General features: G+C 49.8%; 1 protein-coding gene across 1 annotated transcript; it reads right to left on the bottom strand.

Moving 5' to 3' along the window:
- Window positions 1-10850: 10850 nt before the first annotated feature.
- On the bottom strand, window positions 10851-15704 carry Pxt1 (peroxisomal testis enriched protein 1). Its single transcript, XM_070023370.1, has 3 exons — window positions 15531-15704; window positions 11833-11963; window positions 10851-11642 (listed from the first exon to the last, which is right to left on the bottom strand). The coding sequence occupies exons 1-3, from the start codon at window positions 15700-15702 to the stop codon at window positions 11538-11540; spliced, it is 408 nt and encodes a 135-aa protein (XP_069879471.1). The 5' UTR covers window positions 15703-15704; the 3' UTR covers window positions 10851-11537.
- Window positions 15705-17154: the final 1450 nt, after the last annotated feature.

Here is a 17154-nt window from a genome sequence, read left to right as displayed (position 1 = left end):
TAACTCCCCCTGAAGGGGCTAACCACAGGGTGGCAGGGAGCTGCCATCTTGGATAAGCCCAGGTCTGCGTGAGGTCCTTCAAGCTAGAACAATGCGCTGCGGCAAGTCTGGCTTTTGAGGCTGGGCAGAAGTTGGGGTGGGGGGTCACACGAGAGGAGGACCCCTCGCCCCACATGTCCTCTCTGCTCTGCCTATCACCCCAATTTCCCAGGCCTGTGGGTGCCGCCGCCGCCGCCGTGTTCTGGTTAGATCCATCCCACCTGGCTACCCTGTCTAGCTGCTGCCCAGCTGCCCATCATTCACTAATGCTGAGTGGGGTGGGCAGGACTTCCGGCCAGGTCTCTGCGCTCAGCATCAGGGCCTCCCCTGCCCCAGCCTCAGGTTCTAGGATCTCCAAGCAGGCTCGTGGCTCCGCAGGGAGTATGGGCTCAGCTTGGGTCAACCCACAGCTCCAAGGAAAGCGGTAGGGCCTGGTCAGCTGCCTGCTCCTCCTTGTCCCCACCAAACAAACTTTCTGTCACCCAGCACCTGTTTTCCAGAACGTAGGAGCTTTTTGTTGTTTTCTGTTTGGTTGGTGGGATTGTAGATTGGTTAGCTTCGTTTGTTTTGTGAGACAAAGTCTATGTACCCTTGGCTAGCCTTGAACTCTAGCTCCTCCTGCGTTAGCTTCTCCAGTGACGGGATTAAAGGCATGTGTCACCATGCTCAGTGAGACTGTTTTTCATCTTTTCAGAACTCTGACACTCCAAGGCATGAACTGCCCAGTGGTAAGCCTTCAGGTGCTGTGGAGCAGACCCAGCTGGACTCTGGGGATGTGACCCAGAGTCACATCCCCAGAGATGGAGAGATGGAGAACCCTAAACATGATCACTGCTCCTTTCCCTTCCTAACTGAGAGTTTGTGTCTCCTCACCATGTCCTCTATCCAGGACCAGCTCCACCTTCTATGAAGTCTGTATCTCACCCTATTAAATGTTCTATGGGGAAACCAACCATGGGAGAGGCCCACAGAAGTGAAATTCCCTTGCTCAAGGTAGCAGCTAATGATAAAACGATTGGGACTTGCATTCAGAGATTCATAGTCTAAGCTAGCTCAGAATTCCTCATTGAGACGGAGTCACTATATCCTATCCCCTCTTCTCTGAAAATGGGGGGCCGGACTTAGGGTCAGACCCTAAGTCTCTCCTCCCTTCAGGACTTGTAGATGCCTCCCCGCGGGGCTCCAGCCCTGGAAGGAATGGGGAGCGTCACACCAACCTTGGCCCACGGAAGTGGCTCCGGTCCCGGTTCACCTTGGCTCCCACCTCCAGAGCACGATGCTGTAGTCGCTGCGGGCTGGAAGTTGGAGTTTCTGAGGGTCTTGAGCCCTTTCCTGGAGGAGGCGTTCCTAGCCCTCTTGGTAAGTTTGCTCATGCCTTGAGCAGTTATATCATATCTGCCAGAACTGAGCTCATCAACAGCCAATCAAGAGCATCAAGGGCCGGCCACCTGCTCACCTGTCACCGCCCCTCTCGGGGCAGCTTCCCCTGCTCAGGGACTCCAGGGAGGGGCCAGGGAAGAGTTTCAGCTAACAACTTCCTTATTGAACTCAGGTCCCAAGGAGAAACCAATGATCAGAAAACAAGTCCGTGGAGTTGTAAACAAGCCTTCAGGAGAAACACAGGGCCAGGGGAAAGGCAGTCTTGCCACTCCTCACCCTCCGCTCCCTCTGGCGCTCCTGGGATGGGACATAGAATGGAAGGTCGTTGATGGGATACACCTGTTTCTGGACCTGTAGACAAAAGGTGAATTGGGAAGCTGTTTCCAAATCTTCCTATTCCTAGGCAGGACCACTGTGAATCTTGAGAGAACATTCTCAGAGGTTTTATAAAGCCAGAGTTTTAAGCCAGGCACCAGTGGCTCACACCTGTAATCCTAGCTACTCAGGAGGCTGAGATCTGAGGATTGTTGTGGTTTGAAGCCAGCCCAGGCAGGAAAGTAGAACACCAAAAGCTGAAAGTAAAGCTGTGGTTCAAGTGGCTCAAGTGGTAGAGCACTAGCCTTGAGCAAAAGAGCTCAGGGACAGTGCCCATGCTCCTGAGTTCAAGCCCCATGACCAACACTTTTTTTTTTGTTGGTAGTAGGGCTTGAACTCTGGGCCTGGGCGCTGTCCCTGAGCTCTTCAGTTCAAGGTGAGTGCTCTACCACTTGAACCATAGCACCACTTCCAGTTTTCTGGTGGGTAGAGATAAGAGCCTCATGGATTTGCCTGCCCCTGCTGACTTTCAACTGCAATCCTCAGATCTCAGCCTCCTGAGTAGCTAGGATGACAGGCATAAGCCAACAGCGCCTGGTTGACCATTTTTTTAATAAATAAAATTTTATTTTGGTTTTTTTAAATAAAATTTTAAAAAGAAGGGTGAAGTACAGTGCTTGATGCTTATAATCCCAGCAACTCCAAGTACAAGAGCCAATAGAGCTGGGCCTGGTGGTGCATTCCTTTTGTTCCAGCTAAATTGAGGCATAGATAGGAGGATCACTGTCCAAGACCAATCCCAGCAAAAATATGAGATGCTATTTGAAGGGGCTAGAGATGCAGCTCAAATGGAAAAGTGATGACTTAGCAAGTACAAGGCCCCAAGACCAAATCCCAGAAGAAGGAAGGAAGGAAGGAAGGAAGGAAGGAAGGAAGGAAGGAAGGAAGGAAGGAAGGAAGAAGTGCCACTTTTCTAAGTCCTATCTGCTGTGTACTACCAATGCCTGGCCCTACCGTAAGCCTCTGTAAGGGTCCCATATTTCATTGTTGCTAGCAGACTTATCAAAGCTTCCTTCATTCTGTCAACAGGTTTGAGACCCAGCTACGTGCCAGACACTGTCTCAGCATTGAATTTTGAGAATTGGTTAATCTAAAAGGTGACCTAGACTTCTAACAATGATTAAATCTTATTCCCTATCTTTCATTTATGTAGTGAAGGTGGACTGTGTTAAACACTTCCTCTAGGCCCCGAGTGGGCTGGGCTGGGACGGGCTGGGCTCGGCTGGGCTCATCAGCACTCAGAGGCCGGGGCCTCAGCTCAGCCCTGGTGCAGCCCACAGAAAGACACAGAAAATCAAAGAGCAAGTGGAGGGGCGTGGGAGCCTGCACACCCCTGCACCATGGCCAGCCGTACCCCTCCCCTGGTACTTACAGGGGCTGAGTCACCTGTACCTCCTGCTTTCAGGGTGACCAAAGGGGTGACCCAGCTCTGTCCTTGATGCCTGTCCAAGACCATGTCTTGGGCTCAGGACCTAGAGTCAGACTGAGGCGGCTTGCTGATAGGGGCCAAGGCTAGATAAGAACCAAAGAACTAGCCAGTTCTGGTGGTTCATATCTGTAATCCTACCCAATCAGGAGGCTGAGACCTGAGGATCATAGTTGGAAGCCAGCCAGAAGTGAAGCTGTGGCTAAAGTGGTAGAGCCTTGAGAGAAAAAGCTAAGGGACAATGCCTAGGCCTTGAGTTCAAGCCCCAGTACCAACACACAAGAAAGGAAGAACAGGTCTGGGAATGTGGTTTAGTGGTAGTGTGCTTGCCTAGCTTGTGTGAAGCCCTGGGTTCCATTCCTCAGTACCAGATAAACAGAAAAAGGCAGAAGTGGCGCCGTGGCTCAAGTGATAGAGTGTTAGCCTTGAGCACAGAGAAGCTCAGGGACAGTGCCCAGGCCCTGAGTTCAAGCCCCAGGACTGGAAAAAAATAAAGAAAAAGAAGACCCAGAACCCCTTATTTTAAAAGTATGAAGATAGCCAGGCATCAATGTTCACACCTGTAAATCCTAGCTACTCAGGAGGCTGAGATCTGCGTGGTTCAAAGCCATACCAGGCAGGAAAGTCCATGACATTCATATCTCCAATTAACCACCAGAAAACCAGAAGTGGTGCTGTGGCTCAAGTGGTAGAGCACTAGCCATGAGCTAAAGAGCTGAGGGACAGTGCCCAGGCCCAGAGTTCAAGCCCCATAACCAACAACAACAACAAAAAAGTATGAAGAACTTCAGGACAGATAAGAAAAGACATAAATGAAGCTCAGGACCCTTCCAAGTTCTGGGCCAGGCCATTGGGCCAGGAAGAGGCCTCTGCTGGGGACATTCCAGCCAAGTGCTGGGGGGGGGAGGGCTGGGGGGGGGGGAGGGAGGGCTGAGGAGGGGGACCGAGAGACTGAGAGAGCATATCTTGTGAAAATTTTATTTAAGCATAAGACATTGGGGGGGGGCTAGGGTGACCCCCTCTGTGTGGAGAGGAAGTAGGCTGATGAGCAAGGATTCGCCTCACCAGCAGTTCCAAGGAACAAGGTGAAGAAAACATTTCCCTGGGGAAATCCTGGCTTCCCAGAAATCTATCCCCATCCTGACAAAAGGGCTTTATGTTGAGAGATGGGCAATGACTTCAGAGCAAAGAGCAAATCAATCGCCACACTCTGGACCAGAGCCACACCCTCTGTCCAGAACCCACTGGTGCAGGGTCCAGCCCAGCCACCTGGAAATAACTCCTCCTGTCTCTCCTCTCCGAAAGAACAGCGACCTTCCTCTTGTTCGGGGCCTTGTCAAGGAGCCAGGCACCTGTCTCCTGTCCCGAAGATCTTTTTGAATATCCTTTCAGTTGTACAAAATGAATTTAGATACTCTGCCTGAAGTGTTCATCCACTCCCCATCCAGGTTCCCTGTCCTCCTGGCAGTCCCTCGGGTGGCTTCCTGTGGCTCCCAGAATCTTCTGTCCCAGTGTTTGTGGGTCCTGGTTGTCCAGACAGGGACAGAAAAGCCTGGCTTTGATCCGGGGCAGAGCAACTCTGCTGCTCACCACCAGAGGGTGTGCTGATCCTGTAACAATAACCGCCACTTACTTGCAAAATGTTCGCCTTATATCCAGCCCTGTGCTAAGAGCTATTATACATATTATTTATCTTAATAAACCCTTAGGGTGATATTTATAAAGTATAGATGGTTATTGTGCAGATCAGGAAACTGAGAGTCAAAAAGATGTAAAAGATTTCGGTAATGATGCTCGTACATGGAAGTCAGCTGTGTCAGCCAGGTACGGCGGCACATGCCTGTAACACTAGCACTTGGAAAGCTGAGGCGTGAGGAGGATGAGTTTGAGACCAGCCTGGGCTATATAATATCAGACCCAAACATAAAACAACAACAACAAACAAAAACCAGCGCCAGAGTTCAAGCCCCATGACTGACAAAAAAAAAATCCCTGCCAATCAATCTCCTGTTACCCATGACACTTCTGGACCTCGGTTTTACCAACTGTACAATGGGTGTGAACGATATTATAACAGGCTCTTAGAAGCTGCTCTTGCTAAAAAGCGAAGATGTCTCTGGAGGGCCACACAGTAACTAAAAGCAAGATGGAGGCCTGTCTCCTTTGTCTTCAGAGTCTGCGTATGACCCCTGCTCAATGCTACCCAGAGGCAGATGAGTCCCTGAAGAAGTGTTTGTCTAAAAACCAGTGCTACCTAACCCACTCATCCCTCTGCAAGGCTGAGGGAGACAATTTACTCACAGCTTGCACCATGTCCCCCGTGCCTGAAAGTCTCTAATGCCAGAGAAGCAGAGCCTCACAGCCAGTCCCCCACTATGAGAACCATCCTTCCCCAGACAGAAGCAGTCACTCATGAAAACTGGATTGGGGGCTGGAAAGTTGGCTCAGTGGTAGAGTGCTTGCCTCATATGCATGAGGCCCTGGGTTCGATTCCTCAGCACCACATAAGCAGAAAAAACTGGAAGTGGTGCTGTGGCTCAAGTGGTAGGGCGCTAGTCTTGAGCTGAGGAGCTGAGGGACAGCGCCCAGGCCCAGAGTTCAGCCCCTACAACCGACAAAAACAAAACAAAACAAAAAATTGGATTGGCCTCTCAGGCAGCAAGGGCTTCTGCACCTTACAGTACCAGGATTGAGGGAGTATTCAACCTGACCAGGGACTAATCAAGACTGATCACACAGACCTCAACTCCTGCCCTCATCTCCCTCCAGTTGAACCCAATGCCCAGGGCAGCACCCCAAAGACAGACTTGGGGGTCACTGAATGCTTTTGTCTGTTCTTTCCAACATAGCCATGTTTGAATAAATCTCCCTACCCTTCACCACTACCAGTCTGTGTGTGTGTGTGTGTGCTGGAACGGAGGCTGGTCTTATTTTTATTTTGTGCTGGTACTGGGGCTTTAACTCAGGGCCTAGACCCTGTCCCTGAGCGTATTTTTGCTCGACTAGTGCTCTACCTCTTGAGCCATACAACCATTTCCAGCTTTTTGGTGTTTTATTGGAGATAAGAGTCTAACAGATGTTGCTGCCTGGACTGGCTTTGAACTGCAACCCTCAGGTCTCAGCCTCCTGAGTAGCTAGGATTACAGGCATGAGTCACTGGCACCTGGCTGCTACTGGTCAAGTCTGTTGGGATTCCCAGATCTGGAGCTTTTGCCCAGAAACTCCAGCAGCAATAGCAGCCATACATGGGGACACAGGTCTTCATACACAAGGACAAAGGGCATTCATGAGGGAAAAGGCATTCACACCGAGGCCATGGACTTGATGCATGTGGCTGTAGAATCTCTGCAGAGAACACAGGAGCTTTGTGCATGGGGACATCCAATGTTCATGGATGGGGATATGAAACCTTCATCAGTGGGGATGTATAGCCTTCGTACCTAAGGGCATAATGGCATCCCACGTGGAGATATAGCCCTTCACACATGGTCCTGGTGAGTGGCCTCACTCATATCCATCCCCACTTCCATCAAGGATGCCTTTCTCTACCTCAGAGGCTGGACAGCTGACAGGCCCATTTCCCAGACACCTTTGCAGCTAGAGTTTCAGACCTGACCCAGGATTTGTGACGGAGCAAGGTCAGGAAGGTGTGTTTGCACACGCCACTCTCCACCTGCGGTGGGGTAGGGGCCTCCATGGCTCCATACTGGCTGCATCACGGCCGGGGTGACGTGTCCCAGCTCCCTCCTGGGACCCCACCTGGAACCCCGTCCCTCTAACCCTTCCAGTAACTTTGTCAGCCCTGGACTCCTTCCTGCTGAGATTGCCTGGAACAGTTTCTACTTCTTGAAGCTGAACCAACTCACAAACAAGCTGTATCACCACGGAGCCACAGAGATAAGAGAAAGAAAAGCTCAGATACAGGAGCCCAGTCCTGCCTGAGTCACGCTTGTTATGGTTTTCCTGAGAGCATGAATCACAGGCCTGGGCTCTGGAAAGCACCTTGGGAATGAAGGAAAAAAAAAATCACTGTTAATCCACAGAATCACATAGAGAGGGAAAGAAAACAATCACATCACCCACCCAGAAGGCTACTGGTCATTCGAATGCAGAAACACCAGCTCAGCCAAGCAGCGTCCGGGTGATTGGGGTTCGCAGTTAATACACACACACACACACACACACACACACACACACACACACACACACACACACACACACACACACACACACACACACACACACACACACACACACACACACACCACCCAGTGTGGAGGTAAATTCATGGTTGGTATCTGCTGGAGAAATTCCAGAGAGTGACTTCTGTTGTCTGCTCCTGGCTTATGGGCAGGTGCACCGATTGTCATGATCATGGGAGCTGATCCAGCTCCTTCCCTGTGCCAGGGGCAGATGGCCATGCTGGAGGACAGGAGAAGTCACCAAAAATGGGTGCTGGGCTGGCACCAACACTACCCATCGCAGTCTCTCTGGAGGCTGCCGCATTCCTGTGAAGACCCACATTTCAAGGTCAGCTGCCCCATGGGGAACAGAACAGCACCACCCCGGGTTAACTTATCAAAGCCACATGCATCAAGAAGCCTTGACAGGCTGGACCCGGGCGGGAGGGATTTTCATAAGAAGTTGGGAGAATAGAGAGGCAGTGAGTTCATTTGGGGAGTCCTGCCCCCACTTCTCCACTGCTAACGCCACCCCCTGGAGGTGGTGAGCTTCCTGACCCCGGTGATCAAGCAGGGCTGACAGAGCCCCTCTCAGTTGAAGAATGCAGGAGGCAGGTGCTGTCCGCTCACACCAGCGCTAAGAAAGAGGCTTTGCGCCACCTGCTGGGCTAGCCTTAAACTGCAGGCCTCTCCTCTATGAGAAGTCTGGGCTTGTTCTCCAGAATCTCACCTCCTCCCACCTTCTCCCAGCCACTCAAAGATCAGGAGACCCAGGGCTCCCCAACTCCAGATCTTCCCCCTCCAAAAGGGAGGGAGAGAGGGGTCAGAAACTTCAAGGATTCTGGAAAGGGACACTCCCCAGTGTGCAATATGAAGATTTTGGTGCTGGGAATGTGGCTCAGCGGTAGAGTGCTTGTCTAGCATGCATGAAGCCCTGGATTTGATTCCTCAGTACCACATATACGGAAAAAAAAAAAAAAAAAAAAAAAAAAACAGAAGTGGTGCGTGCTGTGGCTCCAATGGTAGAGTGCTAGCCTTGCGCAAAGCAGCTCAGGGACGATGCCCAGGCCGAGTTCAAGCCTCAGGACTGGCAAAAAAACAAAAAAGATTGTGATTAAAACATTTCTTCAAGCAGCAGATTCTGGTTTCAGAACACCCCACTTTAAAACTCCCCGTCCAGATTTGGGGGCGATGCCAGTGGCAGCTTAGTTCAGAGCTGCACACTGACTAACAAGCAGAGGGGCTGCTGACACCCCCACATCTGAGACAGAGATTCTGAGTCATGACGACACCTCATGTGCCAGCAGAGGCTGGCTGGTCCAGAGCACCAGCACTTCCTGTAATGCGTTCCTGTGTGTTTCTATGAGACCCCCCCCCCAATTTTCTCTCTAATACTCAAGCCACACCTACAGCCCTGCTTTTTTTTTTTTTTTTGCTTGTATTTTGGAGATAGAATTTCGTGGACTTCTCTGTCCAGACTGACTTCAAACTTTAGTTTTCTAGGTCTCAGCCTTCTGAGTAGATTAGATTACAGACACCAGACACCAGAACCTGGCTAACAGGAGACTTTCAAGAGAACACTTGAACAGAAAGTATGGATTCTAAAAGGGGGTGGAGGCGGCCAGGGAAAGAAGCAAAGAAAGGCTGTGCTGTGGTTTAGACATGAAATGTCCCCAAAAGGCCCGGATGGAAAAGACTCAGTGCCCAGCATGGCACACACACACACACACACACACACACACACACACACACACAGCCTAGGTTGGTGTCCGAAGCTGAAGAGGACAGGTGTTGGAAAGTGGGCTTATAAGTGACAGGTATACAGAAAACCGGAAGTGGCGCTGTGGCTCAAGTGGTAGAGCGCTCGCCTTGAGCTGAAGAGCTGAGGGACAGCGCCCAGGCCCAGAGTTCAAGCCCACGACCCACAAAAGAATAAAAAAATAAGTGACAGGTATATATACTTTCTCACAGAGAAAATATAAAAACTGCTTCTGTACTGAACATGTTCAGTATTCCCCATACAGTACCTTACAACCATTTACATAACATTTGCATTGTATGAGGAAATGTAAAGTCTACAGGGCTGTGTGCATGGGTTTATGTAAATTCCACTCATTTTACATGAGCATTGAGCACACCCAGTCTCTATCCATAGGGAGTCCTCTGAGATGAATATATATGGGATAGTATATTTCATTAGCATTTGTACAAAAGAACTCTCAAAGCCGGGCGCTGGTGGCTCACGCCTATAATCCTAGCTACTCAGAAGGCTGACATCTGAGGATCACGGTTCAAAGCCAGCCCGGGCAGGAAAGTCTGTGAGACTCTGATCTCCAATAAACCACTAGAAAACTGGTAGTGGTGCTGTGGCTCAAGCAGTAGAGCGCTCGCCTTGATCTTAAGATCGCAGGGACAGTGCCCAAGCCCAGAGTTCAAGCCCCATGACCGACCCAAAAAAAAAAAAAAAACTCTCAAAATATAAGCAATAAACAATTCAGGATAACAAAATAAAAGCAGGAGTTTCACTGTAAGCCAGGGCTGGTGGCTCACACCTGTGACCCTAGCTACTCAGGAGGCAGAGACTGGGAGAACTGAAGTTCAGGGCAGGCTGGGGGAAAAGATCATGCTATCCTCCCCCCCATCTTAACTAATATATGGTAGTGTTGTGAATCTATCATCCCCAATGCACAGGAAGGGTAAATAGGAGGATCAAGGTCCAGGCCTGGTAGTGTTGTGAATCTATCATCCCCAATGCACAGGAAGGGTAAATAGGAGGATCAAGGTCCAGGCCTGCCCTGGAGAAAGCACAAGACCCAATCCCAATAACTAAAGCACAAAGGGGCTGAGGGTGGGGCTTGATGGCACAGCATCTGTGGAGAAAGTATGAAGACTTTTGAATCCCAGTACTGCCCCCCACAAGTTTTCACTGTAAATCTTTTTATAGTGTTATAATTTTTGAGCAATGTGAATAAATACCTATTTAAACTTTTTTTTTAATGAAAAGCAGGTTTCAGTTTGTTCCTTGTCAGCTAGCCACGACTAAATGACAGGACAAAAAAAGGTGGGGAAACTTCCCTAGGCAGAAAAGGATATGTAAGCCGGGCGCTGGTGGCTCACGCCTGTAATCCTAGCTACTCAGGAGGCTGAGATCTGAGGATCGCGGTTCAAAGCCAGCCCGGGCAGGAGAGACCGTGAGACTCCTATCTCCAATAAACCACCAGAAAACCGGAAGTGGCGCTGTAGCTCAAGTGGTAGAGCGCTCGCCTTGAGCTGAAGAGCTGAGGGACAGCGCCCAGGCCAAGAGTTCAAGCCCCACGACCGACAAAAAAAAAAAAAGAAAAAAAAAAAGAAAAGGATATGTAATGTTGACAAATTTAGGAGTTAATGTGAGCAGGGTGAGTGGAATTCCCCCCTTCATAAAAGAAATATTCACAAGTGTTTCATGCTCAGCAAAACAACAGTATTTATTTCATCTTTTAAATGAGTATCTTAAATAACCTTTTTCCTATGGAGAACTCAAGATACACACATAAAACTTCAAGTAACAGTAAACTTTCTTAATACTTACAATTCCTTTCACAGGGTAGGGGAGTGACTAAGAGGAAGATTAAAAAAAAAATAATGAACAGGAAACAATGAAGGAAAGCGAGCCCGGGGAGGGTTTAGGACCCCCAGCAGAGCTGGCCATGTGGAGGGGGTGTCTGTGGGCCTGGTTGAACTGGAGCATTAGATGGGGGCCCTTCTGATTTTCCAGAAAGGGGAAGAGCCGGACATGCGTGGGAAGGAGGCGCTGGCACTGCAGATCTGGACACGGGTAACAAGCATGGGGCCTGCGGATCACGGAGAGGCTCAGGAGAAAGCTCCTGATTCCAGAATGTTGTGTCGTTCCAGGAAGGAAAGGCTCCAGGTTCCCTCCACAGATGGCGATTTTGTGGGCACTGCACCTCCCAGCTTCTGGATTATTCTCCACATCTCTCAACTGCCTGCTGTAGACAAACAGCCCAGAAGTCTGCCATTCAACAAAGCCACACGGACGACAACGAAGGGGAGAGAAGGAGGTGTGCCGTCTTCCTCACTTCCATTTGTGGGTCTCAGAAGGCAGGAGGAAAACAGAACTGGACACTTGACTTCCCTTTTTATAGCAAATGGTTGTTCCAGAAAAAGCGGAGCATCACCTGAACCCTTCTATAGACAAGTAAGACAACATGAGCCAGGGCCTCTCTGCCTTCCTGCTGGAAATCCTGTTGGCAAAACAGAGGGGTTAGCTCTCGGAGGGTCTTCCTCAGTCACCCTTCTGTTGAGTCCTTCCCTGCGCGCCTTCACTGTCAGAGGCTCCTAACCCTCAGACTCCCTTTCTTCCAGTTCTTTATCCCAAACACCACCCTGACCCCAATGAACTCTGCACTTCTGCTGAGTAACCAGAAGTCGTACCTCTTGGACCATCCTGTGGTGGATGCTGTCTCCAATGTACCTCAGCTGCATGGCAAACTTCCGGATTGTTTCCTCTTGGGGAGCGTTCTGGCCTGTGCTGTTCTCCTTGGACTGAGACAGTGGATTGTGATCTGCATTGATTTACAAAAAAAAAAAAATATATAGGGGCTGGGAAGGTAGCTCAGCGGTAGAGTGCATGCCTTGCAAGCATGAGGCCCTGGGTTCGATTCCTCAGCACCACATAAACAGAAAAAGCCGGAAGTGGTGCTGTGGCTCCAGTGGTAGAGTGAGGGACAGCGCCCAGACCCAGAGTTCAGGCCCCATGACCGGCAAAAAAAAAAAAAAAATATATATATATATATATGTGTATATATATATATATATATATATATATATTTCATTAGGGAGGGGTATGGTGGTACACAGCTGTAATCCCTGACTTTGAGGAGGTAGAGAGAGGAGGACTATGGTCCAAGACCAGCTGAGGAAAAAGCAAGAGACCCAAACTGAAAAACAAACTGTGGCTCAAGTGGTACAGAAGGAGCCTAGAATTCAAACTCCAGTGCCACCAACGGAAAACTGAAATATCCAAGTTGTTCCAAACAACTTGTTCTTAAAAGCTTTCAGAGAGCCAGGCACTGATGGCTCACGCCTGTAATCCTAGCTACTCAGGAGGCTGAGATCTGAGGATCACAGTTCAAAGCCAGCCCGGGCAGGAGAGACCCTGAGACTCCTATCTCCAATAAACCACCAGAAAACCGGAAGTGGCGCTGTAGCTCAAGTGGTAGAGCGCTCGCCTTGAGCTGAAGAGCTGAGGGACAGCGCCCAGGCCCAGAGTTCAAGCCCCACAACCGACAAAAAAAAAAAAAAAGCTTTCAGAGACCCGGCACTGGTTTAATCCTAGCTCACACCTGTAATCCTAGCTACTTAGGAGGCTGAGATCTGAGGATAACGGTTCAAAGCCAGCCTGGGCAAGGAAAGTCCATTAGACTCATATCCAATTAACCGCCAAAAAACAAGAAGTGGCTCAATTGGTAGAGCACATGCTTTTGAGCTGAAGCACTGAGGGACAGCGCCCAGGCCCAGTAATTCAAGCCCCAAGACCAACAACAACAACAAAAAAAAAGTTTTCAGTAATTACATCACAATTTTGTGATTTAATTTTTCAAGTTAAATTTTCAAATCAATTTTTCAAATTAAAATGAAATAGAATGTAAACCTCAGTTCCTCGATGCCAACAGCCACCTTAGCGCTCAGTATGTGGTAGTAGTACTTGTTTCACTGAATATGCTCGACCAGATTTTTGCAGTTTTCCCAAAATGGATTTTCCCAATTAGTGTTTTACCCAGTGTCCTTGAATGAGGGTTCCAAACTTTGCTTCCACCAACTACTGAGTGTTCTGAACCAGCACTGTGTGCAAACTACCTGCTAGGTGCTTTAAAGAACTAACTTCTAGCCAGGCGTTGGTGGCTCACACCTGTAACCCTAGCTACTCAGGAGGCTGAGATCTGAGGATGGGCAAGAAGCAAGGACGGGGGTGGGGGGAGGCAAAGAGTAAACCCCCTTCCAAAGGAGAAACAGCTGAATTCTACATTGACGTGTTCCACTCATGCCCCGTCCTTCGTCCTGTCCCCCAGCAGGGCTGGGAGGGGCCTCCTCTTCCGTCTAACTACCCCAGTGCCCCCCGCCCCGACTTGCCAATTGCCCTGGCTTCCTGCAATCCTCTGCGTCCGTCCCCAGGCCCCTGCCCATCTCCCCGACTCTTCTTGGGAAAAGCTGTTTTCCATTCCCGTACAGAAGTGTGTGGGGTTTGTTTTGCTCTGCCGGAGTTCTGTTTATAGGTGCACATTTTACCCAAAGCAGCAAAGGTAAATCTCAGCGTCGGCCGTCGAGTGGCTCGCGATCGCGTTTTCAGTGTGCCCGCGTCCTAGACCCCGTCAGAGCCAGTCGGAGTCGGAAGCCGAACCTCAACAATCGGCTTGCTTAGAGGCAAACCCTTCAGGGTTTTCCTAAGGTTCCTCGTCAGAGATCCACCCGGGTTCTCCGAGCGGCCGCCGGCACCTTGGCGGGGTGCGCACCTCGCTCCGAGGCTCCAATCTAAGCCGTTGGGGACCCGGGGTTCGCGCGCTCTGCCCGCGATGTGGGCGTGGCGACCACGTGGTTCGCAATGACCAATGGGAGGCGCGCTCTGCAGAGTGAGTGGGCGTGTCGGCCACGTGGGAAGCAGTGACCAATGGGAGGCTTGCGCGCGGACCGCGGGCTCCAGTGGCCCGGCGCGTCGGGTGCTTGTCTTCAGCCTGACGCGGGAAGCCCAAGGCCGCTGTCCGCGGTACAGGCCCGGTCTTACGCCGGACTGAGTTATCCTGTCTTTGGGCTCTGGGCCCCAACAGTATGCATACAGCTCCTGCCCCCCTCCGAGTGTCCTCCGCGAAATGAGCACACCCTGTAAGCCCTCCGGACTAAAATACCTGTATGTGGACAGTTAAGTGTAAAATGTCCGGCAGGTTCGGTTGTTGGCTGTTACTCTGCAGGAAGCGTCACCGACCCTTCGCCCCGCCTCTGCTTTCCCGGTGAAAGTGTAATTAGGCGAGCATTGTAGGTAAATGAGCTCACCAGCAAGCTCTGGACCAAGCAGCACACGGACCGGGAAAAGGCCACCCGGGAAAAGGCTTGGTGGCCGTAACACATAAGTTCTAGCCGGTGCTGGTGGCTCATGCCTGTCACCCTGGGAGCTACTCAGGAGGCTGAGATCTGAGGATTGCAGTTCAAAGCCTCCTGGGACAGGGAAGGCCAAGAAAGAGCTTGAACTCAAGGCTCAGCTTGGCTTTTTCGTGCACAACTTGGCTTTTTCGTGATCTACCACTTGGGCCATGCCTCCATTTCCTACCTTTTTGCTGGTTAACTGCCCCAAGTGGCTTTGAACAGTGAACCTCAAATCTCATTCTCCTGGGTGGCTAGGAATATAGAGATGATCACCAGTGAGCCTGGCTCTGCTAGCCAAGTTATTTTTAGGATAGGGTCTTCCTTCCAGCACCGGTGCTGCCTAACCAACCATCTACCCACTTTTTTTAGGATTCTTACCATAGCTAGGATCACAGGCATGTGTCACTATGTACAACTTCCCTTCTAAGCCGACCTGGCAACATGATCCTCCCCACCTCGGCCCCCCAGGTAGCCTGGGAAGACAGCTACACCCCACTGCACCCAGCTATGGATTGAGAAAGGATCTCTTGAATTTCCTGCTAGGGCTACCCTGGTATGACTGTCTATGCCTAAAATTACTGACAGGAGCCACTACTGGCTGGCCAGTTTTAAATTTATCACTAATAAGTGATAGATTTATCACTAATTTTCAAATAATACATTTAATGCCCAATTAGTTTTGTCATCAATACAAAAAAACAACACATGCTATGTGTTAGCATTATCTCCACCTCTGGTCCTTAACTCCCATCTAGGGAGGAGTTCTAGAAATAAAGCTGGCCACTTCTACTCTCCGCCCAGACCTACCTTACTACTAGCCCAGAGCTACCCACCTGAATAGCAGCAGGCACCCTCTCTCTGGGGGAGATATGGCCCCCCTCTAATAAACCTGAAAATAACCTTTCTCCTGTGCCTGCCTGCCTCGGCGTGGTCCCCTCGAGCAGCCAGGATGGATCCTAACACTATGTCAAATATCTATGTTATTTGATGCTTACCTGAGTTCCTGGACATGGCCGAGTGAGGCTGGGAGCTGACAAGTTGAGTCATGTAAGCCTTCTGAAAACTGTATTTCACCCACAGCGATTTGCAACAATGTGTTACTTTGAGAGACAGATTCAAAACATCTTTAGGTTCGTAAACAGTGTCTTTGTGTTTTTCCTTCTTCATCTGTTTTCCCTGTTGGAAAAATGTAATTTTAAGAAAATGTCCCCAGTACCTCTATTAATATTTGGTAAAGTCAGGGAAAAATAGTGATGCATTTGAGACAAATTGGGGGTGGGGGGGACCATTGCCTGCAGCAGGGGACAGAGCTTAAGCTTTGTTAAAACACTGTTAAATCACTGCTGACGCTAAACATAAGCATTTGCTGTAAGGACCCATTTAGTATTTTTTTTTTCCCTTTAAATAAGCTGGTAGGGCTGAGGTAATTTGACTCCTCTAAGAGGCAGCTATTAGACCCTCCCCTGGTAGCCCAGGTGCCTGAGTGAAGGACTGTCAGGCAGTCAGCGGGACCCATGCAAACCTGCTGCTTTAAACACTTAACTAAACCCCTGGAGGAAGCCACAGGGCACCAACAGCTACTTGCTACCTAAGCACAACCTCTGGCTTGGAAAGGTACTGCTATGAGTGTTTCAAACAGATTACAAAGGATTCTGTGTCATTTTAAGCTTCAGTGATGTCTAGATGACCCCGCAGCCATTCATACCCAAGCCAGAAGGAGAGCACTTCCCCTGGAGGCACATCAGGCCTGTGTCTGGTGCAGTTCTTCATTTGAATGAAGGACTGCTGTAATTGGTGCAAATTCAGTCCCTCACCTGTTGGTACTGGGATTTGAAATTAGGACTTTCTGCTTGTTACATTATCACTTGAGCCACACGCCCAGCTTTGCTTCCTCATTTACATGAGAGACAGTGCAGTGATGGGTACAGACTCAGACTTTTATTTACAGGAGGGTCAGCTATGATTGGTGCAAGTGCAGTCCCTCATTTGCATGAGGGACTGTGGTGTTATTGGTGCAAACATCCTTCATTTGCATCAGTCTTCTATGATTGGTGTAAACAGCCTTGCCACACACCCCTTTCTATTTAAGTAGGCTGTTTGCCTCAGCTGTCAGTCAGCTTGAAGACACATTCCTTCCTTGTCTCCTGGTGTTGCAATGTCAGGTCCAGTACTGGTAAATAAATCCAGGGTCTAGACTGTGATAAACAAGTATCCTTTTACTTGAGCCATACCCACAAACCTTTTTAAATTTCTTTTTTTCTTTCGTGTGTGTGTGTGTGTGTGTGTGTGTGTGTGTGTGTGTGTGATTTTTCTTCTTGAGATAGACTATTACTAACTTTTTGCCCAGTCCTCTTGCCTCCAGCTGCTGAGCAGCTAGTTAGGATTACTGCGTGTGCAGCACACGCAGCATCCTGCTTACCTTTTGTCTTCATCACTAGTAGAGGGCACTGAGCTGTAACACAAAGAGGAGAAGGGTTTGGCAGAGATGGCAGCCAAGCAATGGCAGTGGCAGAGATGGTGGCTACAGTGACAGTGGTGGCGGTGACAGCAACAGGAGGGACGAGAGGCAGCTGAAGAGTTTCAGAAAGTGGGTTGGGCAAAAATACCAGGGAACAGAGG

The sequence above is a fragment of the Dipodomys merriami genome, unplaced genomic scaffold, assembly GCF_024711535.1.
Source record: "Dipodomys merriami isolate MVZ:Mamm:240054 unplaced genomic scaffold, mDipMer1.0.p SCAF_16, whole genome shotgun sequence".
Taxonomy (NCBI): domain Eukaryota; kingdom Metazoa; phylum Chordata; class Mammalia; order Rodentia; family Heteromyidae; genus Dipodomys; species Dipodomys merriami.
Note: the sequence above shows the minus strand (reverse complement) of the source record. Positions and strands in the feature narration are given on the sequence as shown.